This window comes from Papilio machaon, chromosome 10 (assembly GCF_912999745.1).
Source record: "Papilio machaon chromosome 10, ilPapMach1.1, whole genome shotgun sequence".
Classification (NCBI taxonomy): Eukaryota; Metazoa; Arthropoda; class Insecta; order Lepidoptera; family Papilionidae; genus Papilio; species Papilio machaon.
Genome location: NC_059995.1, coordinates 3,215,631 through 3,240,961, shown reverse-complemented (window position 1 = coordinate 3,240,961; position 25,331 = coordinate 3,215,631). Strand labels below are relative to the sequence as shown.

Genomic DNA, 25,331 nt, shown 5'->3' with positions numbered 1-25,331 from the left:
ACAGCTAGTGGTAACTCTTATATTTTTCGAAATCAGCCACATAACTACTCGTAACCACCATCTGCCTGATTTATAACGATACAGTTCTGATTTAATATACAAAAAAAATCACGTACTAGATATTTACTTAAATAACAACCTTCATTGCGAATTTTCTCAAGCTGTCATTATGACGTAACCTTAAAAAACGAAAAATTAAAATCAAAATATCTATTTTTTGCGGCTTCCTCGGGCCGAAATTCTTTCAGATATTTGCTCCGCAACTAATTCTTATCGTTTTAAGATATTTTTCATGCTTAGACGCTATCATTTAGCCTCAACTATTTTGATGTATGGGCGGCTGCCATTGTTCTTTAAGTAAAATGCTGAAACTTTATTTCTTATTCGATTCATTTTTTTGTAAACTATTTTTTTTATGTTCCTTTATTTAGAATAACCATATTTTACAATGTTGCAAGTGTGAATCAATATATTGTGCGCGTTATATTTTAATTTACAAATATATTTATAATTTATTTTTAGTACTTGAAGTACATTTTTTTATTTATATGTACTTAATATATCTTCAGTATCTGTCTGTATCTCTAATAAAGTTCTGTAAGGAGTATGTGTAAGTGGTTTTGTTTTATTTTATAATTCTGATCACAGGATGCTTCCTAAATTTCATCATTTCATAAAATTCTATACTAAATTAATTTTTGGGATAATTAAAAAGTGAAACTAAACAAAATACATTTGCAAAGCGTTTATTATAAGATCATTGTTTTTTTATAATTTGGACACAGAAAATAAAAAAAGTTAATAGTATTAAATTGTAAATACATCAAAATATAATATACTTAAAGCTAATCAGTCTGTAGCAGTGCGGCGCCACCAAGGAACTCCTGTTACGTCGCCATCTTCACACACGTTCACTGTCGGCCTGACAACAACACAGACACAGTTATCGTCATTTTATTATAAACTAGCTTTTACCCGCGACTCCGTCCGCGCGGAATAAAAAATAGAAAACGGGGTAAAAATTATCCTATGTCCGTTTCCTGGTTCTAAGGTATCTGCCCACCAATTTTCAGTCAAATCGATTCAGCCGTTCTTGAGTTATAAATAGTGTAACTAACACAACTTTCTTTAATATATATAGATGTTTAGATAGACGGATGGATGTTTGTTTGAAGGTATCTACGGAACAGCTCAATGGAACTTGATGAAATTTCGCACAGATGTAAAACATATTTTGGAAGAACACATAGGTCATTTATTATTATTTTTTTAATTCCGCGTGGACGGAGTCGTGGTTGATGGCTAGTATATTATAAATATTTCAATGATACAAAGATTTGACAATAATGTGAGCAAACAGAACTTATCGCTGTGAACGTTGAGAGGCTACACATAACTAAGACCAGAGAGACTAACATAAGTAAAAGTGGTCTTTCAGGTGAAATTATTATTAAAATTTTGTGCTATATAAATATTACACTGACCTGTATACTCGGCTATGAGGTAATGTTGAGGATGTCATCAAAGGGCAAGCTACGGCTGGTGCTTCCTGTAAGTCCAAAACACAATGTTTTCTAATAAATCACACACACACAGTTACTTCTGTTTTGCCTACCATTGAAATAGAACAAATTCATTAATTCTTCATAAAGAAAACTAGTTAAAGTAATAAATATGTGGGATTAGTTCCAGTAACAAAAGGTGACCCTAATAACTTCTAATTGTTGGTGATTTCTTTTTATTATAGTGTAAGTATGCAAATGAGCAGCCATCAAAATTCACCAAAGTAGCTAATTTTTGTTGATTCCAAGAAGCCGAAATATTAAGCTCTCTATTCAACTATGAGATAACATTTTATGGAATGTCACTTTCACATTCTTAAAGGAACCATAATTGCTTTAATATAACAAATATTTTCGATTAGTACCATACCTGTATAGATTGCATTGGTATATGCATGTTGGCTCGTAACTTGCGCTGGCGCATCTCTCGTCGCACGCAGCACTGCACGCCCAACAGTACGCCGCACACACACGACGCCAAGCAACCTTCAAATATTCATTAAAGTATGTAATTTAGTACATAGTGAACAAGAGTACTCTTGTCACTCAAGCATCAGGTAAAAATAAGCTAACAATTGATAATTGACTGGAAAACAATATCAAACTCAAGTGAATATTCTTTCTTTTATACCCTCGCCAAATTATCTACACAAAAATTGGCAATGCATACATAAAAGGTAATGAAGCCTCTTTAAGCTAATTTTCTGTTATTTACCATAAAAATTTAAACATATTTACTTACCAATATAAACTAATACTCCGAGATCACCATTGCGGTTTGTGCGTCTCAACACAATGCCAGCAATGCATAAAGAGATTCCAGTTAATATACCCACAACAAATATCACCTTTAACAAACAATAGATAAAAATTAATTTCTTTAACAACGAATTACATACATGAATTATTAACAAATACATATTTGTAAACACAAAGAACTGGGTATGTGCCAAAATCTCCGTTATAAATTATTAAAGTTAGCCAAATTTTTACAAATTATACTACAACTTATCTTGTTGCTAAAAGTTTGGCATTCTTAAACTTATATAGGCAATGATAATATAAATATGATAACAATAGGTTAATACTAACTTGCAAAATATAGTAGCAGACATATTCAAATCCAGGGCAGTGTCCTCCACAAGCACCAATTATAGGAACTTCTGGACTAACAGATGGCAGCGGCGGAATGGGCGAACGATTTACAGGATGTGTACGTGAATCAGCTTCACATAGCTGCAGGGAAAATGATGAAGCGCAGGGAGGGAATGCGTAAGTATCTGCGTTGTGAACTGGTACTTTCTCTCCTCGTCTATAATTGCGCCAGGTACCAGTCGCTGTGCTATATGGTGTTTGATAGACAGGTGATGGTGGCCCATACTCCCTTAGAGTTCCATTATAATAATGTGGAAGCTGAAAATTTAATGTTCAAAAATTTTTTGTTTCATAAAATAATCACAGCATTCATTTACTGATGGACAGGAAGCTAGGCAATGATATTAATTCAATGTTTTTTAATACTTACATGGTAAGCAGTATCTGACGTTGAACTGTCCGCTGCAGCGACTTCATAAACAGGTGTGTCTTCAGTCCACGGGTATTTTATTCTTTGTTGTGATGCTGATGAAAATTGCTGTTCACTTCGAGGTACCATAGTAGTTTGGTAAGGGTGAATAGTTCTTGGAGACAGTTGCTGTTTAAACATTTTTATAACTACTATCTAAACTAAAATTGTTTGAATCGGTAGAGTATTTCATAAAAAATAACATGATGTTTGTGTAACATCATAAAAGTTTACACCCATGTGACAGTTTCGCCCCCATTTGTTGATTACATTATTATTTGTGATTCTTTGATTGTTTTAAACAAAATAACACAATTTTTTATTAAGATAAACATTTACTGATTAATGATTTTAAAATATTTATTACGAACATTATTTTCACACAAACAAGTCACCATCATACTCAAATCAAAGAGTATATATTTTGATAAAAATTTTAACTTTATTTTATTTGTCACAGAGTAGCGTTTTAACTCTGTAAAAACTAGTAAAGGTGTCCAGAAAAATACGCCATATTGCGGATAAACTACGAAACTATTTTTTTGTAATGGCAATAACTGTTTGATTTGCAATTTAATTTTTTTTTTAATTACAATTACATATTGTTGATTAGTTTATCGAAGTATTTTAGTAATCGCGGGGTAATTTTTGAGTTGTGAAAAGTTATAGGCAGTTAACGTATTATAATAAGTCTAAAATACTGGATTTATTTTTTATATGACAATAATTCGTTTCGTTTTGACATAAATGAAAAGTGTTGCAATATCAAAAGAGATTGTGGAGCCCTCATATCAAGATTGTTATAATTTTGTTCAGACTTTAAATTTCGAAATGGTATTTACAATTATTATTAGAATACTTTAAATGAAGTAATTGCTAAATATAAAACTTTACACCGATATACACAACTTTTTCTATTATCTGCTTGTTTTTACAAAACCATTGAGCTGAATTGAAATGTTCGATACATCGAAAAATGTAAAAACTACCCATAACCATAACGCGAGAGAAGAGAATCAAATCAAATCAGACAGTCAAAAAATGAAGTGCTAACTTCTATAAGTTTGCCATAGAACTGCATTTTAAATGAACACAGTATAATTGTTGTAGGCTCTAAAGAGTAATATTATGGGATTTATCTCAGGAAGTCAGTGTTAATTATACGTGATAGGAAGAAGATATTTTCAAATAAAATGTAGAATTCCTAGTTTAATTTACAGTGCATTGATATGGATTTTTTATGGAAAATTATTCAAGACAAGGTACATTATTCCTTAACCGTAATTGACAATGGAGGCAACTAAGTCAAATCTGTTCAACGAAGTCTTATTATCCTATGAAATAAAGTAAATGATGATTGGCAAAAGCGTTACGACTCCCGACGGTGCGATGAGTTTGTCAGACGATGTTGATAGTGCGGCTCCAAGCCTAAACAGATATTGTAGAAATTTTATCAGAGGATTTTGCTTAAGAGAAAATTGTAGATATTTACACGAACTACCACCGAAAGCTCGATTAAAAGAGTTATTTCGTTTCTGTCATGATTTCCAAAACAAAGGATGTTTCCGAGCGAATTGCAAATTTGTCCATAGTTCTGTGGAAGAAGAAGAACATTTTTATGCAACCGGAACATTTCCACGTGATCCTCGTAACATAATACCGGTCTGCTTAAATTACATACATGGAACATGTCCTAATCAAGATTGCAAGTTATTTCACCCAGAAGTGGTTGGTAATGAGACAGTTCCTATATTGAATGCCCCACCTCCATCATATAATCGTCCCCCACCTAATATTAGAGATGACGATTCACCTCCAGAGGCTAAATTTAGACGATTTGCTTTTGAAGAAGCCACACTTGATAAACAAGTTTTGTCACCATCAAATATATGCAACAATTGTGAAGCTTTGAATCATAAGGTCAAGTTGTTGCATGATAATATTAGTGTTTTATTGACAAAAGTAGCTGACTTGACTGAAAAGAATGTGCAATTGACTTCCATGAATGAGTTCTTGCTTGAGCAAAATTCAGTAAGAAACAACCAACCATGTGTGATCACATCCAGACATGGAACTTCAGCACCTGTGTCTTTGGCAACTGTCAGTGTGACCCCAGTGGTGAGTTTAGCTGGAGCGCTGCCCACTTTGGTTCCCGCTGCAGCAACACCTAATTTAACATTGGCACCGGCAGCATCTCGGGCCCAACTTCTAACACCAGCGCCACAATTACTTACAGTGAGCACAACTCAGCAATTAATGGGCAATTCTGGAGCATTGATTGTGACCAGTGCAGGAGCACAACAGCTTATGCAAGTCAGTGATTCTGGTACTTTGATGGGTGGGGGTCAGACTGTGGTTGCAGTGACACCAGCACAATTGACTTTAGCCCCACCCACTCAACAATTGATGGGTAATGGCCCCCAAACTGCCGTTCAACAACTTGTCCAGCAATCTGCATTACAATCACAGCTAGCACCACAACATCAAGCATCACAGTATGCAGCAGCACAGCAATCTGTTCAACATTTGGCAGCCCAACAGTCTGCTCAACATTTAGCAGTGCAACAGTCTGCTCAACATTTAGCCGCACAGCAGTCAGCCCAACTAGCAGCACAACAATCTGCTCAGCATTTAGCTGCTCAACAGTCTGCCCAGCACCTAGCTGCGGCTCAACAATCTGCTCAACATCTAGCTGCAGCAGCTCAGCAGTCAGCACAACAGTTAGCTGTAGCCCAACAGTCAGCTCAACAAATGGCAGCTCAACAATCCGCTCAACAACAGTTAGTTCCCTCTGGGCAGCAATTAGTGCACCAAACATCTACTCAACAAATAACAATATCCAGCACTAGTCAACCAATGGCTCTGACAAATTCTCAGACTCAGCCTATGACATTTCCAATCATATCTCAAAGCATTTTGCCCCATTGAGAATATAAGTTACTCATGGCATTATCTTTAGCCTAGAAGTGTGGAATTGTATAAGGATTTGTGACTAATATAATCAATCATTAAATATAACATTAGCTTATCTTAGACATTTTTACAATTCAAATTTATTGTTTCAAAGCAAGATGAATTTTGTTTTAGTGGTAAATGAAATAAAACTTAGATAAACATACTATTTCTTTATTTGTCATAATTGTTTATATGTTAAGGATCTGATGCACTCCATTATTGTAATAACCACTGGTTTAATTATGACCAACATGTTAAACATATTACAGTATTAAATTATGGAATAATGTATTACAGTATTTGTTGAAGATATTTTAAATGAATACTGGCTATAAATAGGCACTGACCTTTTAAACTTGTTTTTGTGTGTCAAATCACTTTTTACAGTAATAAAACAATTATTATCATAAGGAAAATGTTTCACCTCATAGATGCATTGATTAGTTATATACAAGTTGTGGTTGTTTTGCTTGTTATCACATAAATGCCATCTTAAGCGCTGCTGGTTTATTCTGTACCTTTGAATTAGGTAATTTATTTTTATTAATAAAATAATAAGGAATAAAAATGAGTTTATTTATATAAAAGCCATATATCATTAAAAGCTGTACTGTGGAAGGCATCGGGGAAGGTCTATGTCCAATAGTGAGCACTCAAAGGCCGATGATGATGAAATATTTTTTAATCATTTCTTAAATAGCACTGATGCTTTTTGTAATGCAATAATTTACCAAGTAGCCCAAGTACGAAATTACCATCCTTATCAAAAGCAATGGCTGAAACCTTCTCTGGTATGTTATTTATTATTTTCATAAACCTTGTGTCGTTTTCATGAAAATATGTTAAGTTACTGCTGGCTACAAAAACTCTTTCTTTATAAAACGATATCTGTGCCATTCCATCATATGTTACATTTCCAAGAACAATGGGCATTGATAATGTGGATTTTAAAACAAACAGTTTCTCGTCTCTGATGAAATAAAAATTATTTTTATTGTCTATAGCCATTTCGTCCAGCGCTTCGAGTGTTTTAAAGCGAATTTTGCTTTCACCTACCAAGAGATATACTTCTTCAATTCCATCAACATTTTTCGTCACATATTTGTTCCCATCTTTATCTATAGAGATCATATTAAATTTAGCAGTCGGCTTTGACATTAACGTGGCCTTTTGTGTTTCGTAATCATAAGAAAAAATGCCATCGCCTGTACTGAAATATACTTTTTTATTATTTTTGTCGATTGCGATGGAGTAGCTTATCCCGTCAGGAAGACCTAGCAAGCAACACATGTAATTATTTTAAAATTATTCGAGAATCACCGAAAACATACCGCAAATACTCGAACTACTTTTTTTAATTGCTCTAGTACATTTACAATAGAAAAAGTTATATTAAAATTCCGGGAGTGCAACCGCATTGCGTAGACGGCATGTAACAACATTCATGCATTGTTGGCCTTTTATATACATTTTTTCCCACTTTTTATTTGGTATTTCATAATTAAACAATGTATGTGACTTATTTCAACAATACTAATCAAGTCGCACAGGTCCGGATTCCTGGTTGAGTTGAATTATTACTCATGAGTAACTTGTTCTCCTACTAACTGGTGTTGGAACCGTGGAATAAGGACGGGAATGGAAGATGAACTTGACGGAGGAAAGGATGAATGGATAAAGGAAATATACTTTTTCAGTTTGTAGATAGCGGTCACTCTAATGGTTGCTCGTTATGATATAAAAAATTACAATGGAACAAATGCGTTGCACCTATCCGAAGATCTGTGCCTCTAGCATAAATGAAGAGTTTTGGTGATTTCTGTCAATAACTGCTTGCTTAAAAAAACAGATGAGGTATACTTTACCTGGAATGTTTTGGGGCGTGGTCGAGTTCAACGGTATTATTCTCGCGTTAAAGTAATATCCATTAAAATTGCTGCCAGCTTCGATATAGAATATGTTTCCGTTGTCATCAAAATGGGCATCAGTTGGATATCCACCATCAGTAAGGTAAGTTTCCGAAACATTATATTTGTCGTTGTCTATGCTCAAGTCAGATTTGCAACTTGTTGCGGGTACATCGAAACAAAAACATGTTTTTGTTACCAGTATTAATATGACTAACTTCATTTTAAAACGGGATTATTTTTTGCAGACTAGTACACTTCCGAAGATCTTAGTATGAAATAATTGTAGGAATACATTACAAACAACTTAATAATGGTCTATTATTTTTAATGGGATGCTATTGTCCTGCAGTGAACTGTGAGATAAGACAAATGCAGCAATGTAGTATAATTGATGTTCTTTACAATGTAATTAAATAAATAAAACTATTTATTTATACAATAAGTTTTATATTTATCAGTCACTTTTTGCTTAATCAATAAAATAAATAGATTGTAGAAGGGCATTAACATTTAAAATGTGATTATTGATTTAATAAGTTAGTGGCATAATGGTGTTACCATTTTCCTCGGGCTCTTTGCATTGTAAATATGAAGGTATTCGTCCGAGTTTACCTCCTTTTATTTTGTGTATCTTCCATCTATGCCCTTGTAAAATTTTTCTGTAACGAAGAGCAAAATCAAAAAATTATATAAATGTAGGTAATCAGAAACATTTAATTTAAACAATTAATGTATGAAACTATCTTGAAAATAAAGGCTAATTAAATTAAATCAGAAACAACAAATATTTTATGAGGTGTATTTACATTTAGAAAGGACACAATATTCTTTCATACAAAGACATTTGATTGAGTTAGATATTAAATATTATTTTGCTAAAGTGAAAAATGGTTTGTCTATGATACCATCTATTATTTACAAAAAAAAAACTATGATAACTTACTTTGTGTTAAATTTCTTAAAACACACATCACATTCAACCCTTCCCTGTCTTAAATGTATATCTTTGACATGCCTCTTCATGTCATGCTGGTACGAGAAAGCTTTGTCACAATAGCTGCACTGGAAAACAATTGTACAGTGGTTTAATATACCCAGTGCCACCGACTAGCCTGGCAAGTTCACTTTCATAGGAAAATTATTGTCCCCTACATATGCATCCAATCCTCAGTCACACTTCCCCTTAGCATTCTTATAGAAAAGGGTAGAAAGGGAAAGAATTAAATAGGCCTCTATCATGCACACTCATCAGACAAAATGTAGAATTGCTTTCACTTCACGCTTGTATTCTGTGTTGTCTTGGTATTTCACTGGTTGGGTCAGCCAAGTTGTGCAACAGATGTTGATACTGTGCCATTGTTACAGTATAAGCTATACTGAAGTATAAAAATTACATACCTTATATGGTCTATTGGTACTGTGAACATGACGCATGTGTTTAGCTAGATTACTAGTAGTGGTTGTTGCTTTGGGACATTGAGAACATTTGTAAGGTTTGTCCACTAAATGTGATCTCTTGTGCACTTTAAGTAAGTCCATTGTCCGACCCTGATATGAACATTCATCACATTTAAATGGAAACACATTTTCGTGGATAGCCCTGGTAAATTAATTTTATCATTATATTAGTACATAAAGCAAAAACTATGAATAAATACTTTCAGATATCTTAGGGGTTCTTAACTTCGCGTGAGTCGCTGCGCCGGACATGATGTTAAACAAAAAATTCTTTGATTACTGATTTGATTGGACTAGTGTGGTTTTCGTTTTTATTTTTCTAAACTGCTGTGACATAGTTACATATTAAGACTACATTACCTGTGCACTGCAAGACTCCCTTTAGATTTAGCTATTTTACCACAGATATCACATAAAAAGGTCTTATTTTTAGCTTGACCATTTTCTTTTGGATCATCAGTCACTTGTGATGTACATTTATTTAAATGGTTATTGTAAGAAATCTGTAAAAGATATTTTAAAAAGAATAAATAATAATAACTAATTACATTGTTTTTAATAGATTTTGTGTATGTAGTGTAGAAGATAATGACTAACCATTTCATAAAACTTTTGACCACATGTTGAACAGTCCCAAATTTCTGAATTGTCTTCAGACAACACAGGTGATGGCATATCGCAGAAATCCTCACAATCCAATAAAATATTGCTTTCATTATTAAAGTTATTGTATTCTGTAACAGATTAAATACATATTTTTCTACTATAGTAGTACTAAATTGAAAGAATTAGGGAGTAAATACTAAACCATTTTATTAACAACCATTATTTGCTTACCTTCCTTAATTGATTGTTCTATTTGTAATTTATTATTATTTTGGCACATATCACGGAATTTAATACATCCATTCAACAGATCCAAACAACCTTGACACATGTGTTTTGGTAAATTATCATCACGGTTTATCTAAAAATAGGAAATAGGTAACTACAAAAAAAATATTGTATTTTTATGAAATATCAAGTCATTACAAAGATGTATACAAATTGAGTCCTAGGCAAAAGTAAAATTTAAAGATAAAATTTAGATTAAAATAATTGTGCTGTTTGGTTAGAGAAGAGAAGGGTCTTGTTGGGAGAAGATTATTCACATTGATTACAAAACAATCTTAAATGTGTAATCAATGTTAATTTTAATCTTGTTCAAAATAATCTTAAGATAATACTTACTGTTACACCAGAAAAGTGTTTAATTTCTTCAGGTATATTTGGATGATCTTCATTATTAAATATAGAAATATGCCCTTTCTCTATATGGCATATTCTACATCTTTTCAATTTAACTTCTGACTTAATACTGTAAGTAAATGAAATAAAAGATATCAATAAAGGTAACAAAAGTCATTCAGAAAAGGAAAAAATAGGTCTTTTATGATCAATTTAAGGCTTAATCTTCAAAATCATAATATATAAAATAATAGACAAAATTCGCTAATTTTCCCACTACTAAGTATGAAGTTAGTTTTAGGCGCAAGTATTCAAAATAGTGAAATAATTTACAAACTTACATTTTCTTCTTTTTCAATAGTTTTTTCTTTTTACTTTTATTCACAATACTTGCGAATAACATTGATTTTAAAATTAATAGAGACGTCATTTTATATAAAGTTGAAACAATGCCTATAAGGAATTTATATTATATGAAAATTTTTATCACTAATATACAAACAAACATGAATTATCTATTTGTTATTTATTTATTTGAAATGTTTTCAAGTTAAATTTGACATTGACATATTGACAAATTGCTTCTAACTTTCAAAGACTAATAAATACAGCTAAACACCTAGGTCAATCCATCAAAAATATTTATCTTTTAGTGGAGGAATACGCCAAAGCTGCAAATCTTAGTGTAAATAAGTCAAATTTTAATCAAATAATCATTCGGTAATACATATAAATTTAAACAATACTTAACGTAAAATCAAATTGTTATTTATATTTCAGTAACAGAGCCCGATAAATTTTATCATGTTTCTTATCAATAATCTATATTGTCAAATTTGACAAACGCTAAAAGGAAAATGAGTTGATAAACATTTCATTTCGAAACCAACAACAGATATAATGAATTTATAGAATTTTGGAACTATTTCATTCGGACTAAATAAAAATGAACATTAATGCAAAGAAATAAAATCCTTACCCGTTACCATTTATTTTTAATAGGTGGCTTCACAATTAACACCGTAATTTGTGAAATTATTTAATACAATACAACAATGTCTGTTTATTTAACTAAATCAATGTTATCGAAGTTAAATAAGGTGAAATATTCAATTTGTGACTATAACGAAGATGATTGCGGTAGTGGTGATCCTTGGCAAAAGCTTTCTGTTGATGGGTATGAAGTTCTATTATAGCAATAGTTAAATGCATTACTGGGATCAGAAATTTATATATTTAAAACAGTAGATTCTTGTAAGAAAACATTATTATAACTACTAAAAGTTTGTTTTTCGAATTCCAGTAAAGTTACAGTACAACTAGCAAAAGATACAATATGTAGGGTTTGTGCAAAGAGAGGATCAATTCCACTAAGCAATAAACTGAATGGTTATGATATAATGGGAGCTCTCTGCAGTATTACTAACATTTCAGTGAGTATAATTTGATTGCTATCTATTTCTATGAGGTGGAATTTATTGTGGCTCATAAAAAATGAGATCTTGAAGACTACTAAATCAACAGATATAGACAAATATAGTGGATTTGGTGGGAGAGGGCACACATACAAATGGGTAATACCCTACTCCTCTGTTTTCCATTTCTGCCAATAAAGGTTGCTAATTCAGGATGCCACTGGCTCTTATAATATTAAAAAAAATCATCTGTTTTCTTTGAAGAAAATAAACTACATACATTTTTCCATCACCAGAACATTTATATTACAAGAAAGTGCGTTTAAATAATTTCTTCAATTTATTTCTTCAGATCAGTCCTGATGATTCTTTGCCAAAGTATATTTGTAATGAATGCCTTGAAACTTTAAAAGTTGCTATGACATTCAAGAATACATGTGAGACAACTGATAAAAGATTTAGAAAGATTCTAAATCCTTTAGGTATGTAATGAACACTATATTAACATATTGTCTGCTTGTAAGATGGTCACCTTAGAACTGCTACTTATTCATTAAAAAAAAAATTAGAAGCTTTAATAAGCTAACAAGGTGAATAAACTGAATTTTACGACAACATTCTTAAAGCATTTCAATATATCAAATAAAATTCATGTTTTTAATTATAAGTCTTACAATATTTATTGTTATTATTACAGGAGATCCACTATTTCATTCATATCCATATTCAAAACATGATTTTCAACTAATTTTACATCAAATGAAACTGAAAAGAGTAAAAATGGAACAGAAGAGGGAGAGGGAGAGAAAAAGAAAAGAAAGAGTGCAACAGAAGAAAAATCATTCTAAAGTAAAGGAGATCAAGTGTTCTCCGTGTGATATGGTGTTTGAAACTAAAGTAAGTAGGACATTAAGCTTCTTAATTCTTGATGGAAAAGATCATTGAAATTGTTTTAGTATAAGATTTGAAAAAAACCTTAATAAAAAACACTAATTGTTAAAAAAAAATAACTAATCCACAGACACTCAGGAAAACAATATGTCTATAATGACGTCAGACTTGTCACTTAGACCACAGTAGGTAATAATATAATTGACATACATGCAAACTTACAAACACAAGAACATATCCATTTCATTAGTTATGTAAAAATAATAATCATAAATACTTTGTATGTAGGAGCACCTAGCTGCGCATCGTCGTGAGGCTCAATGCATGCGGCGTGCGTGTGACGTGTGTGGGCAGCTGGTGCTCAGCATCGGCCAACACATGCGGCACATACACAAGAGATCAGTGCCACACAAGTGCCCAACCTGTGGGAAAGAGTTCCCTATAATAGCACGCCTTAAAAGTCATATGTGAGTCTTACAACATATCATTTTATCTTTGAAAATTTTCAAACTCAACCCAACAAGGTAGAGATGGATTATTAAAAAAATAAGTAAACAACATATCGACGCCCCCATCGAATAACCCCGTAATAGGAAAAATCAAATTTTTCAGGAGAAGCAAAAACCGTATTTCTTTAATAACTTCATCAATAATTATTGTACAAGAATCTTTAAGATAACACAACAAAGCAAATTTTTATAGCTACATTGTATTTAATTTTCATTCATGTATTCCGGGCGTATTCTGTGCTATGAAGGAAAAATGATAATACCGGAAATAAAAAAAATCTGTTTCAATAATGACTTTATTTCCGTAATTAACATTAAGAAAAATATTAAAAAGAGTTCACAACATGTGGTAGGACCTTTAGATGCCGAATTCGACGAAAAAGCAAGAACCCGGTAAGAGTGCATTACAGGATTATTCGATGGGGGCGTCGATAAGTCCTAAAATTATAATAATAGTAGTAAGAGTATAAGATTAATTTTCAGTGTAATTTGTGTAAACAATTTACCCATCATGTTTAGCACAGCCGGAATACTCTTCTCTCAAAGTAATATTTTATTGATCATTTTTTTTAAATTACAGATTTTATCTATATTTATAAAAGAAAGGCGTGTTACACTATTTATAACTCAAGAACGGCTGAATCGATTTGACTGAAAATTGGTGGGCAGGTAGCTTAGAACCAGGAAACGGACATAGGATAATTTTTACCCCGTTTTCTATTTTTTATTCCGCACGGACGGAGTCGCGGGTAAAAGCTAGTTAATAATATTTTGTACACCAATTTTAAATTCAAAGATTTCTTTCTCAATTTCTAGATATAATTTTTTTTATTCCTGTAAAACTTATTCCAGGCTAGTGCATACAAACACGTTTAATTTCTTCTGCGACTTGTGCCCGTACAAATGCAAGCACAAGTACTACCTGGTGATGCACATGCGCACTCACACAGGGGAGAAGCCGTACAAGTGTGCTCACTGTCCGGCTACATTCGTAAACCCCTCCAACTTGAACAAACACAAGCTGACACACCAGGAGAAGCAATTCAAGGTAAGTGGAAAATTAATTTCATCAGATATTTATATTAAGATTTTTTTAAATCCTAGCAGACGGAATCGCGTGCGCCATCTTACTAATATTATAAATGCGAATGTTTAGTTTAGATGGATGGATGGATGGATGGATGGATGGATGTTTGTTTGTTTGAAGGTATCTCCGAAACGGCTCAACGGATCTTAATGAAATTTGGTACAGTTGTAGAACATAGTCAGGAAGAACACATAGGCTACTTATTGCGTTTGCTTTTGATTCCGTGCGGACGGAGTCGCGGGCGACATCTAGTATGTAAAAAAAGATAAGATTTGTTTGTTTGCATTGAATAGGCTCCGAAAGTACTGACCCAATTTGAAAATTTAATTCACTGTTGTGAAGCAATACTATCCCCGGGTGAAATAAGCTATATTTATTTCTAGTTTTTTTTTTAATTCTGGACGGACTCGTGGGAAACTGTTAATTACATAAATTAAAAGTTATGTGCCCGTAGTTAGGAGAAGGGAAAAATGGTTATTGGCTCTGTTTAGTAAGTCACCAATAATTAAGTAAAGGTTTATTTTGTACAGTGCATGTTGTGTGAGAAGGCATTCCGCACTAACGGAGCGCTGCGTGAACATCACGACGCCACGCACATGAACATCAAGCACACCTGTGCGTATTGCGGACGAGACTTCAGATACAAGTCAGTACTATTATTACTGTTCATATTTTTCTATTAGTTATATCAGGTAATAAGAAAGAAGAACACTGTTACACTTAAGTTAAATTATCTTCTTAGTTTCGATGGTTGGATGTATGGAAATTTGTTACAAAGTAACACAAATGTATCATAATTTTTAATATAGGAGTTTTTTTATTTTATTTCACTTGTACGAAGTCGACAATAAGTGTATTTTTTTGCGATTCATAGATCTGACTTGAGAAAGCACGAGATACGTTACCACAACCGCACGAAGCGAGCTTACGTTGGCGGGGAGCCGACATACAAGCAAGTGGAGAGGTTACAGAAGATGCAGGAGGAGAGTGAGATGGAGAAGTGGCGCTCGCATCCCGGCGCCGGCACCGTTGTGCTGTCGGAGCCCTATGTGGACCACAACAAGGAGTATGTGCAGACTCAGCAAGTCTATTTCTCTGACGTCATCATACAACAACCTACTGATGGTATGTATTACCGTCGATATAAACTGTTGTTAGACAAAAATAAATCAACGAAAGTAAGATGGCAATATTATTTTAATACCGGTGTAAGTTTTACGATGTGTGACTTCTAATATGCACTGTCGTTACTTTTTTGAAATGGTGGTTGTAGCCACATCATGGCCGTCGACAAAGGAAGTAGACCCCACCTAGAGAAATACTTCGAAAAACTATGGTGCCAACAATCTCAAGACCAACATAATATACAAATAAAACACAAATAACAACAAATAAACCATATGTTTTTATACATTCTCGTTGGAATAAAAAATAATTTTTTACTACTAGTCCTCCCCCTTTATCATCGGCTCAGGACGCCCTTAAGCCATAGTGACAATATTTAGGTTAGGTTTATAGAAGAAATATTATATTATCTATGGAGATAAAGATTTAATTTCGTGTTTTACTTTTTTTTAGGGCAACCGCAGACTGTACAGATAACATTGTGAGTATTAAAAATTTGATACGTTCTCTTTCTAATCGTAGGTTTCTGAGAACAAAATCTCTGTTTTGTCAAAGATAATGACAGGTATGACGTTAAGTTTTGTACAGAAATTTTGGTATCATAAACCAATGGTTACACATATAACCACATCTGTCTAATATTAACTAGCGTAATTTGAATATTTTCTAAAAAATATCTTTATTTCGCAGGCCGGAATTAGTGTTGAAAAAGGACGACGTCAAAATATACGAAACCGAACAAACGATTGCATATTTTTGAAATGCATTATGTTTATAAATCGCTGCCAATATTGCCGCTTTATTATGCACATTGTAATCAAGAAAATGTTAACTATACTAGTTTTAAATATATATACTGTGTCTGCAGCAAAAACAATAAAGTTTTACTACTTTTAATTCAATCAGGTTAACTGAAATTCAATAAATTGTTTATTGTCATAGACCCTTCGTACACAAGGATATATAAATTTTCGAAATTCGGTGAATTTTGACGCTAAGCTTGCTACCTTTTTGTTTTGTCAAGGTCGTCGTTTGAAAAGTCGCTGTAATTTTCAAGATGGCGGAGCACATTTATACAATTAATTAGTAAATTCGTGTAAGTTGTGGAGACGATTCGCGTCGACGATTCAACGTTGTGTATACGCAGAGCGCGCTACACGATTCTAGTAACGTAGTGTACAGTATCGAAGATTTAATTTTCATTGTGTACGACGGGCCTTACGTAGCCTTGGGTATGGGACTGACTTATACACAAATAATCGCTCTATATTGTTTAATGTATTTTATTTTCTTATCCGATACTATTACTGGGTAATTTTTTCAGGCGTATGTAAGTTTTTATATATATGTGGGTTTGTCTAAACGGTTTCGGCCTAAACAAGTGAACCGATTTTGACGTGTGAGTTGTCAATTGGTTCGTATTCCTTCTCTGAGTGTGATGGGGAATAGTCAGTCGGGTTTTTTTTTGAATAAACAAACAGTGTTTTTTACACAACATAGTTATATTATTTCATGTAGAGACTGCGCACAAAAACATATTTTATCTCTGTTTTTTATATTATGAGAGAATTGTCTATTTGTTTTTATGCATGTCGATAATGGAAACCCCCGGCTGTATTTATACAGGAGCTGTTTGAATAAATGTATTATTATGTATGTGTATGAAATAATTTAGATCGTATCATAATTTTATATGAATGTATCGATATATTAGTAAATTAATGGGTGATTTGTAATGAATGTAAGCAAGATATAAATGATGAAGTAGAACGAACGTTAAGTGTAAGTTTATCATAACGTAACTATATGTTTATATTACAGCCAGAAATTAAAGGATCTTACGAATATTTTTTCGTTTTATTATACTCTTCATAAATACATAAGTTATCTGTTTGAGCGAGTGTTTCCCGTTGGGCCGAACGGCCTATGAATTTTCCCAATGAGATAAAAATTCCCATTGGGCTGATTGGTCGGTTAGCAAACACCTATTTGAGTGGTACATTCGAACACAAAAAAAATACGAGAGAATAAGAATATTAAGGATACGGATTTAATTTGGATGCGGCATGGAATTATGTTAAGTTTTTCTTAAATAGCACGGCTAATAGAATTTTCTTTTGCCACATTCATTTCTTGCTTTTTGTTTTTTATGTACTAATTTTGCCAGTAGTAAGTCTTAAATTATTTATTAAGAAAGATGGAAGATTGTACACACAAATATATCAAATACGTTTAATTCACTTTAGAAACTAAAAAATCTAATGTCGTGTAATGTAACGCAACTTAATACTTTCACAATTTTAATAGGTTACACAGTAGTACATTTTGCGGTTATGTTACTCGTTACTCGGTTAGTGATTTACAAAGGAGAATTAAATTGAGTACAGCCGAAGCGTAAGGCCGTTAGCGACGGTGTGCAGTAAATTCAGCTGCTTTTAGTACCGCCATAAACATTATTTTGACGGTTACTGCCCGGATTTTTCCTTCAACAGATTTATTAGATGATAGTTTGTTTTATTACAAGTAACAATCATTCAAAGAAGTATATACTCTATAGCGAACTATAGCGAAACCCTTATATTTTACACATGCTTTACTCTAATATTTACGGTCGTCGTTCGTTTATTGTTAACTAGCTTTTATCCGCGACTCCGTCCGCGCGGAATAAAAAATAGAAAACGGGGTAAAAATTATCCTATGTCCGTTTCCTGGTTCTAAGCTACCTGCCCACCAATTTTCAGTCAAATCGATTCAGCCGTTCTTGAGTTATAAATGGTGTAACTAACACGACTTTATTTTATATATATAGATGTGAAAGTTTAAATATGGATGTTTGTTACTACGTATCCCCAGAACACGAAGTAACAGGTAAAAGCTAGTTACAAAATAAAAAAGACATTTTACGAGAATAAAATAGAACATGAATTTTATTTTGTCCAATCCTATTAAGAGAGGTATAGTTTGTTTCAGAAGCTATGGGGAATTTTATTTATTTAACTTCTACGATTTTTATCACGTGATCTGATTCTTTGGGAACGTGCTTCGGTATCAAGACGACGTGACGGAATTTATAGACTACGTTGGTTAGGGGTGACATGTCGTGACCGACTGTATCCTCATAAATATTTATTTGTGGATAAATTTATTACAATTTAGCAAAGGTGGCTGTCTATTTTAGGTCTTCGTAATTATATTAAAAAGCATCACAGAAAGTAAAGTAGTTAAATCAAATGGTACAGTGTGTTCGGACCCAAAATATCAATTGATTGCAAATACCAAATACCATAAAATAGAACTTTTTTAACATACGGATTTTTCATGTTATAGTGTTCAACTAAACAGAAGATAGTTATATTATTCAGTAGGTATATTCAGGTCAGTGAATAACTCGTAAACTCAAAGGTTCCTCGGAAGTCAGACGTTCTATGCTCAATGACCTTTAAGCTCTAAGAAATATGTATCTCTAATATAAATAAATAATATCGAGTCCAATATTAAAATTCAAATATGTTAAATATTGACATGGATTAGATAAATATAAGGAAATAAAACTTATAGGTGGAATACCTTATTCTGAGAAGAAAGTTATTGATGAACGACCAAAGGGGGAGGATGCCTTTTAGCAAATTGCCAAACCTTTATTTATTGTATCCTTTAAGTTCTTCTGATTACCAACTTTTCTTTCTATTCAAGGTATCTCAATTCTAAATGTCGTTGTATAGAAATTTATTTTAAGCAACCTAAATTTAAAACATCTGGAAAACTCGCCCACTCAGGTTAATACAATCAGTCTTCGTAGCTAGTTGAATGTCTACTAAACGTGACATTCGTACGACGATTTACGAAGCTCCAGATTTCTTTTAGATATTAAAGAACAATAAGATTAAGTAAATATAAAAAATGCTAAATAGAATGAGTGCTACTTGTAAGGTGGCATTGACTTCGATATATCGATGAAATTAACTACTATACTTATACGAGCAAATAATATTCTAACCTAACTTCAATTTTTATAAAGTGAAGCATCCGATTGATGATGATCCGATTTTCTAATAGATGCAATATCGCCATCTATTGCTTGCATTTTGAAACAAAAATTCATAAATTTTATCAAATTTAAAAAAATCATTTTTTTTTAATTTAAGCTATTTAAACTACACTGTTACATGTAACACTTTCTTTTTTTGAAATATAATCCAAACTATTGATAAAACGATTTAGCAATGTAAAAAATTCACCGCGATTGAGATTCGAACTCGTTTTTCACTACTTTAGAATTTTGATTCTTACGACCATTGTAATATACTTTGTGACACTCCGAGGAAGAAGAGGAATCGAATGACACTTCGATTGTCTAAATCGGTTAGTCGTTTAGGCTCTAGGCCGTCACAATGGAAAGGGGAAGTTTGACTTGACGGTGGCAGGGCCGCGTAGGAAAAGGATATATCCTCTTTCTGTGCGCCTCTCCTCTGTCGCTTAAAGGCAGGAAAAGCATCTGCAATTGCCGATATTTATGGGCAGCGGTCGCTTCTCTGTTTAGACGGACTTAGGTGACCGCTGGCATGCTGGAATATTTCGGTCACGTCGCTAGAAGATCCCCCGAAAACCCTGAAAACAATTATCACTACGGGAAAAATCAAGGAAAAGAGACCCAGAGGGCGCCGCCCTATGCGCTGGACTGACCAATTATGCATCGCACTCGACTTCAGCATACATAATGCCATCCACAGCGCCGAGGACCGCACAGAATGGAGAACCACCCTTCGCGAGATGGTCAAGAGGAGAGGTCGCGACCCTCAGGAGTGAGGAAACGATGCGCAGAGAGACAGAGAAAGAGAGGTGACCGCTTGCACGTTTGCCACGTTATGGTAATTAAAAAATATACATAAAAAAAAACTTAAATACGCTCCAAAAACATTACCCTCCTGTCAGTCGGGTAAAAGTTTAATAAAATAAAAAAATTGTTTGTCGCGACTTCAACTTATAAGTAGACGAGACAAATTTTAACTTGGCTAAGGTTATCTTTTATAAAATATTTTACTTAAGATCTTAAATATATTGTACGAAATATTTTACTTAGCAAACATTATATAGGTATAATTTACAGTCGTCTTTCGAGCGATTTGGTACGCCTCGCTGAGCCGAGTCGTTCACTTTGATGAATGGACCGTTTTACATCTTGAATGCACGTCATTAGAGCGACGTAGGCGGGACAAGCTCGCTACGCGCTACAAGTTAATCATCTAGCTTTTTTAAGTTCAATTTCTTTTTTTTTCAATAACATGTCAAAGGATAGTGTTGTCAAGTGTTATCTGCGAAATGCGCTGGTGGGAATTGCGCTAAATTAACTACTGTGATCTTTAAGTGTCACAATAGAACACTATCTAGTGGCATGGCAGTGTTCCCACCGTATGTACAAATGTACCAAAATAATGGATAACATGAATATTAATAAATGTTAGAAATCGTTGAGTTTGTATGTCGCAGTTTACCTAAACGAAGAAGAGTGTTTTAGAATGTTGTAAAATTATGTGAAATAGATAACCGTAATTTTTTATTGCCTCGGTTGTGAATATTTTTCTATTTTTATCAGCGTTACATCCAACATCGTTTTATTATAATATTATGGTAATAGCATTCAATTATTTTGTCCGTATTTGGCATAAATGAGGGTTCATGTTTATTTTTTATACGTACACTCCAACTCTTAACCCGGTAAAAAAGTGATTTTAATCAATACCAATGTATACAAGACAATCTAATTCAATTTATTGGAACAGGTTTTAGCTAACTAAAGCTACAAAATCAACGACCTCAAGCGAACAGCGAGCAGAACAATTTGAATAAACAAACAACGGATAAGCCACAACTACTCTGATTTGAAACTGAAATCCGTCTGGAGAGTTTGCATACATTACGCTAATCTGTAACGACTTTGAAGTCACGCTTCGCCTGCAACAAATCAGTCAGTTTTGACTATAAATGTATTACTGTCTCATAGGAAATAGGATATTACTACTGTTTTTCTTTCGTTGTAATGTACATGACTATTCTCTTTGTAAAAGCTAATTTCTTTAATTTTTGGTTAAATGTTTTATTTTTTTATTTACACAAACCGGAATAATAGTAAAATAAATTCATCACAACTGAGCGATACCCATAAATTGTTTGTTGTAAAGTAAAACCTTGATACGAAACGTGTATTCTGTTTTACGAAACTTTCCTACATTTTAGATTTCTGGAAATAATGTATTTGAAAAACGCTCACGTTTTTACAAAGTTTTCTTCATATTTCCAATATCATCGATATTCGAATATCATCCATATTGGAAATTATTTTCAAAGAAGGTGCATTTTATTATTTTCCAGTTTTACTTTAAAGCTTTCAAATTTTACCGAAGTATCCAACTTTAAAAAATTTACGCCTGAGGTGACAGATATGATAAGTGACGCTTTTTGTTTATTAACCTTTATGTTTTGTAAATAATTATTATAAAAATAACAAAAGTTGATATTGTCTCAGCTAAATTGTTAAAATAACATATTTAAGGCAAAGGGCGACGTGGGACTGTTTATGGAGCGTGTAAAATAATGCGGCCGAAAAACTTATATGTAGTTGTCATAAAGTGAGTTTACTGCTTCATTCATACCAACAATAAATAAATAAGAGTACCGAGTACGTAGTATTTTTGTAACATGACAGAAATAGTGCAGTTTATATTTCACTTAAGCTTTGGGATATATAATATATGTATATATATATATATATAATATAAGTCACCCCTAAATTGGGGTAGGCTCCGTGCCCCTCGGTGGGGACGTATAGTGAGCTGATGATGATGATATATATAAATAATATATATATATATATATATATATATATATATATATATTATTTCTATTTATAACAATCTACCCAACGCAAAGTTAACAGATCATTAAGGAGACCGTTGGTGATTTTTCATACCAAACTTAACACTGCAGAAAACTAGTTAAAACTGTGTAGACTAATCACAAATTTAAAACTATATTAAAAACTTATAATTTATTTGCAATAAATATATTATTAGCACATAGAATAATATCTTTCATAAATTCATAAACATTTATTCTATATCGTATCTATATTTCGTTTAATAGGAAATGAGATTTTGTATCGGAATTCGGATTAATCTTAACAGATGGTTATTGGATTTGAGTTCAGAGTATCTTGACGGTTCTTTTTCGAAATAGGCGTAGGTATTTCATAAGGAAAATCTTTACATTAAAATATAGCTTAGAGAAAGAGAAAAGTAAACTATCACATATTTTCCTAACATTTAAATATTATTACAAATTAATACACACTTATAATTCAATATAGAACTTTGGAAGTTGTCTGTTTTGATTTTATTATTTTTGTAAAACTCTTAAAATTCTCTTAAATTAACAGGGATGACGGAAAAAGTTTTTTTATTTATTCCAAGTCTCAAGTTTCAATATTGCTTTGGGAGTAAAATGTAATATTCATTGTTATGTTGTCTTTTTAAATAAAGACAAAGTGACACAACATTGGAATGAGAACATTTTTGATTATGCTCGAGTAATAAGTACTACGTCTCCCGAGATATTCGTACGTGAAATGTAATTTATTTTTTCATCTAAACGTTAAAGGTATTTTTTCCTGATAACATAAAAATCATTTTTAGTACAAATACCTAGGGGAATATTACTACGCGGGGAAAAATAGCGAACAAAATTAAAAAAAAATTAGTACATGTATAGATAGTTGCACATATAATACGTTGGGATATATACATTATAAGAAATAATAAAGAATGTCTTTACAATCCACGACATTTCAATTCTATCAAATTAACCTTTACACTGTTATGTCATTGTTTATTAATTTGAGTTGAATTTACTGGAAGGCTATGACTTCGATGTTAAATTATATAATTAAAATCAAATAAAAAAATTACAAATTAATGGAAACCGCCAACGCCACTCAATCAATGTCAATTAGCGATGCTAATGAATGCCATTCGGCAATTTAGCCGATATTTTAAATATATAGAATGGTATGGTATTTACTTTGAAAATTAAAACAAACAACCGATTCGGTTTGGCAAAAATCTATATCGTATTTATACAGTTTAACGAGAGATTTACAGATCATTTTAATAATCAATCCAATAAATAATAACCTATTTACTTTAGTTCTGCTTTAGTTATCGTAATAAGTGCACAAAAACTAAATGCAAGAAAAGAATCTTTAATCATCGTTTTAGGGCTAACGATTCAAATTTTTTCTTAGTCTGCAAAAGGCACTTTGGATATTTTCCAACACAAAACATGTATGAATAGATATTTGTCTACAGACTTTACGGCGTCGAATACATGCCCTTTTCTTTTTTGTACACACATTGATAATTAACCTCTGCAGCTTAGAATAAGCCGGGCTGTTATACAGATATACAAAGTACCATTTTATTTATAATTATTTACTAACAGCTTAGTTTGTTAATTTAGTGTAATTTGATATCATCTTTATTATTATGTAAACCGCTATAATGTTGTTCTACTGCGTAAAAAATATAATTTACCTTTCATTTTCATTTATTGTACAAATTCCTATCTATTGTTATTTTGTACTGACTAAAGTTTGCAACATAAATTATGATATCAACCAACAGCTGCCCTCAAAGTAATAATAAACTTGATTGTTCTCAATATAATAAATTATCTTCCCCAAATTGAGGAAAGATAGGAAATGGGAACATTATGTAAATGCCTCTGAGTATCTTGATTTATATTGGAAAATTTTCGGTATTTTTTGGCTTTGTATTGAAGGATGGGTCTAATTGAAATTACTTTTCACTTTCAGAGGTACAGAATTGTTTAATTGAATATTGCTTTTATGTACAAATCAACATGAAATAAAATAAACAGCTACCTTGATAATCGCCGACCTTCTCGAAAAGACGGCACTTTAAGATGAAGAAGATGAAATACAATTTCCAAAATCCCGAATTTTTACTAAGAAATACTTTTGATTGGAATGAAGTAAATTATAAATAAAAAAATAAAATATGAACAAAGTGACTTGTATGAAAAAGCAATAAAGTTTACGCTAATTGTATTGCTCGTTATAATTGTTCCAGTAGAACTTTCACAACGTTAAATTGGGAACGAACTAACTTTGAAGTTTTCATTTGTCGCGCTAGTGCATTATGAACTGGTTAGAACGAAGTGCATAAGGTGACTGTTAGAAAAATCGATTATGAATAATTAGCACATAAAGCTATTTTCATTAAAAATAATTGATTATTTATTATAGTCTATTTTGAACAACGGACGACCCTTAGTTCGAAATTAATTTTCGTTTTTATGAAAATGAAAAGAATAATTTTGATGCTAACATCGACTTTGTCTTAAATTGATATAAACTGAGTGGAATTAACATACAATTCCGTGAAAAGTATTACTCCCCTAAAGGGGTAAAGCGAAAGAAGTTCGAGAGAGTAGTTGTGACAAAAATGTCGTTCTTGAATTGGTATAACAAATTTTTATTTCATATTTTTTACTTACTTTTAATAAATAAAAGTTTTTAATGTATATATTGTGAATGATAAATTGACGTCCTTTA

The 25,331-nt window shown here is 32.4% G+C and overlaps 5 protein-coding genes across 5 annotated transcripts; 2 read left to right on the top strand and 3 right to left on the bottom strand.

The window, feature by feature from the left end:
* Positions 1 to 781: 781 nt before the first annotated feature.
* On the bottom strand, positions 782 to 3,478 carry LOC106717510. The gene is made up of 6 exons (XM_014511382.2): positions 3,088 to 3,478; positions 2,655 to 2,975; positions 2,305 to 2,410; positions 1,933 to 2,048; positions 1,485 to 1,549; positions 782 to 922 (listed from the first exon to the last, which is right to left on the bottom strand). The coding sequence occupies exons 1-6, from the start codon at positions 3,265 to 3,267 to the stop codon at positions 850 to 852; spliced, it is 861 nt and encodes a 286-aa protein (XP_014366868.2). The 5' UTR covers positions 3,268 to 3,478; the 3' UTR covers positions 782 to 849.
* A 527-nt stretch (positions 3,479 to 4,005) lies between these two features.
* On the top strand, positions 4,006 to 6,190 carry LOC106717488 (zinc finger CCCH domain-containing protein 10). The gene has a single exon (XM_014511357.2). The coding sequence runs from the start codon at positions 4,477 to 4,479 to the stop codon at positions 6,052 to 6,054; it is 1,578 nt and encodes a 525-aa protein (XP_014366843.1). The 5' UTR covers positions 4,006 to 4,476; the 3' UTR covers positions 6,055 to 6,190.
* A 485-nt stretch (positions 6,191 to 6,675) lies between these two features.
* LOC106717495 lies at positions 6,676 to 8,278 on the bottom strand. The gene is made up of 2 exons (XM_014511366.2): positions 7,947 to 8,278; positions 6,676 to 7,355 (listed from the first exon to the last, which is right to left on the bottom strand). The coding sequence occupies exons 1-2, from the start codon at positions 8,209 to 8,211 to the stop codon at positions 6,763 to 6,765; spliced, it is 858 nt and encodes a 285-aa protein (XP_014366852.2). The 5' UTR covers positions 8,212 to 8,278; the 3' UTR covers positions 6,676 to 6,762.
* LOC106717497 (zinc finger protein 676) lies at positions 8,234 to 11,106 on the bottom strand. The gene is made up of 9 exons (XM_014511367.2): positions 11,018 to 11,106; positions 10,680 to 10,806; positions 10,287 to 10,416; positions 10,047 to 10,183; positions 9,810 to 9,952; positions 9,390 to 9,591; positions 8,935 to 9,053; positions 8,550 to 8,650; positions 8,234 to 8,344 (listed from the first exon to the last, which is right to left on the bottom strand). Exons 1-9 carry the CDS (start codon positions 11,104 to 11,106, stop codon positions 8,316 to 8,318), a joined length of 1,077 nt encoding a protein of 358 aa, XP_014366853.2. The 3' UTR covers positions 8,234 to 8,315.
* Positions 11,107 to 11,638: 532 nt separating this feature from the next.
* Positions 11,639 to 16,756, top strand: LOC106717469 (zinc finger protein 91). The gene is made up of 10 exons (XM_045679714.1): positions 11,639 to 11,853; positions 11,980 to 12,109; positions 12,444 to 12,573; positions 12,789 to 12,988; positions 13,271 to 13,449; positions 14,344 to 14,539; positions 15,109 to 15,224; positions 15,453 to 15,703; positions 16,157 to 16,184; positions 16,394 to 16,756. The coding sequence occupies exons 1-10, from the start codon at positions 11,732 to 11,734 to the stop codon at positions 16,461 to 16,463; spliced, it is 1,422 nt and encodes a 473-aa protein (XP_045535670.1). The 5' UTR covers positions 11,639 to 11,731; the 3' UTR covers positions 16,464 to 16,756.
* Positions 16,757 to 25,331: the final 8,575 nt, after the last annotated feature.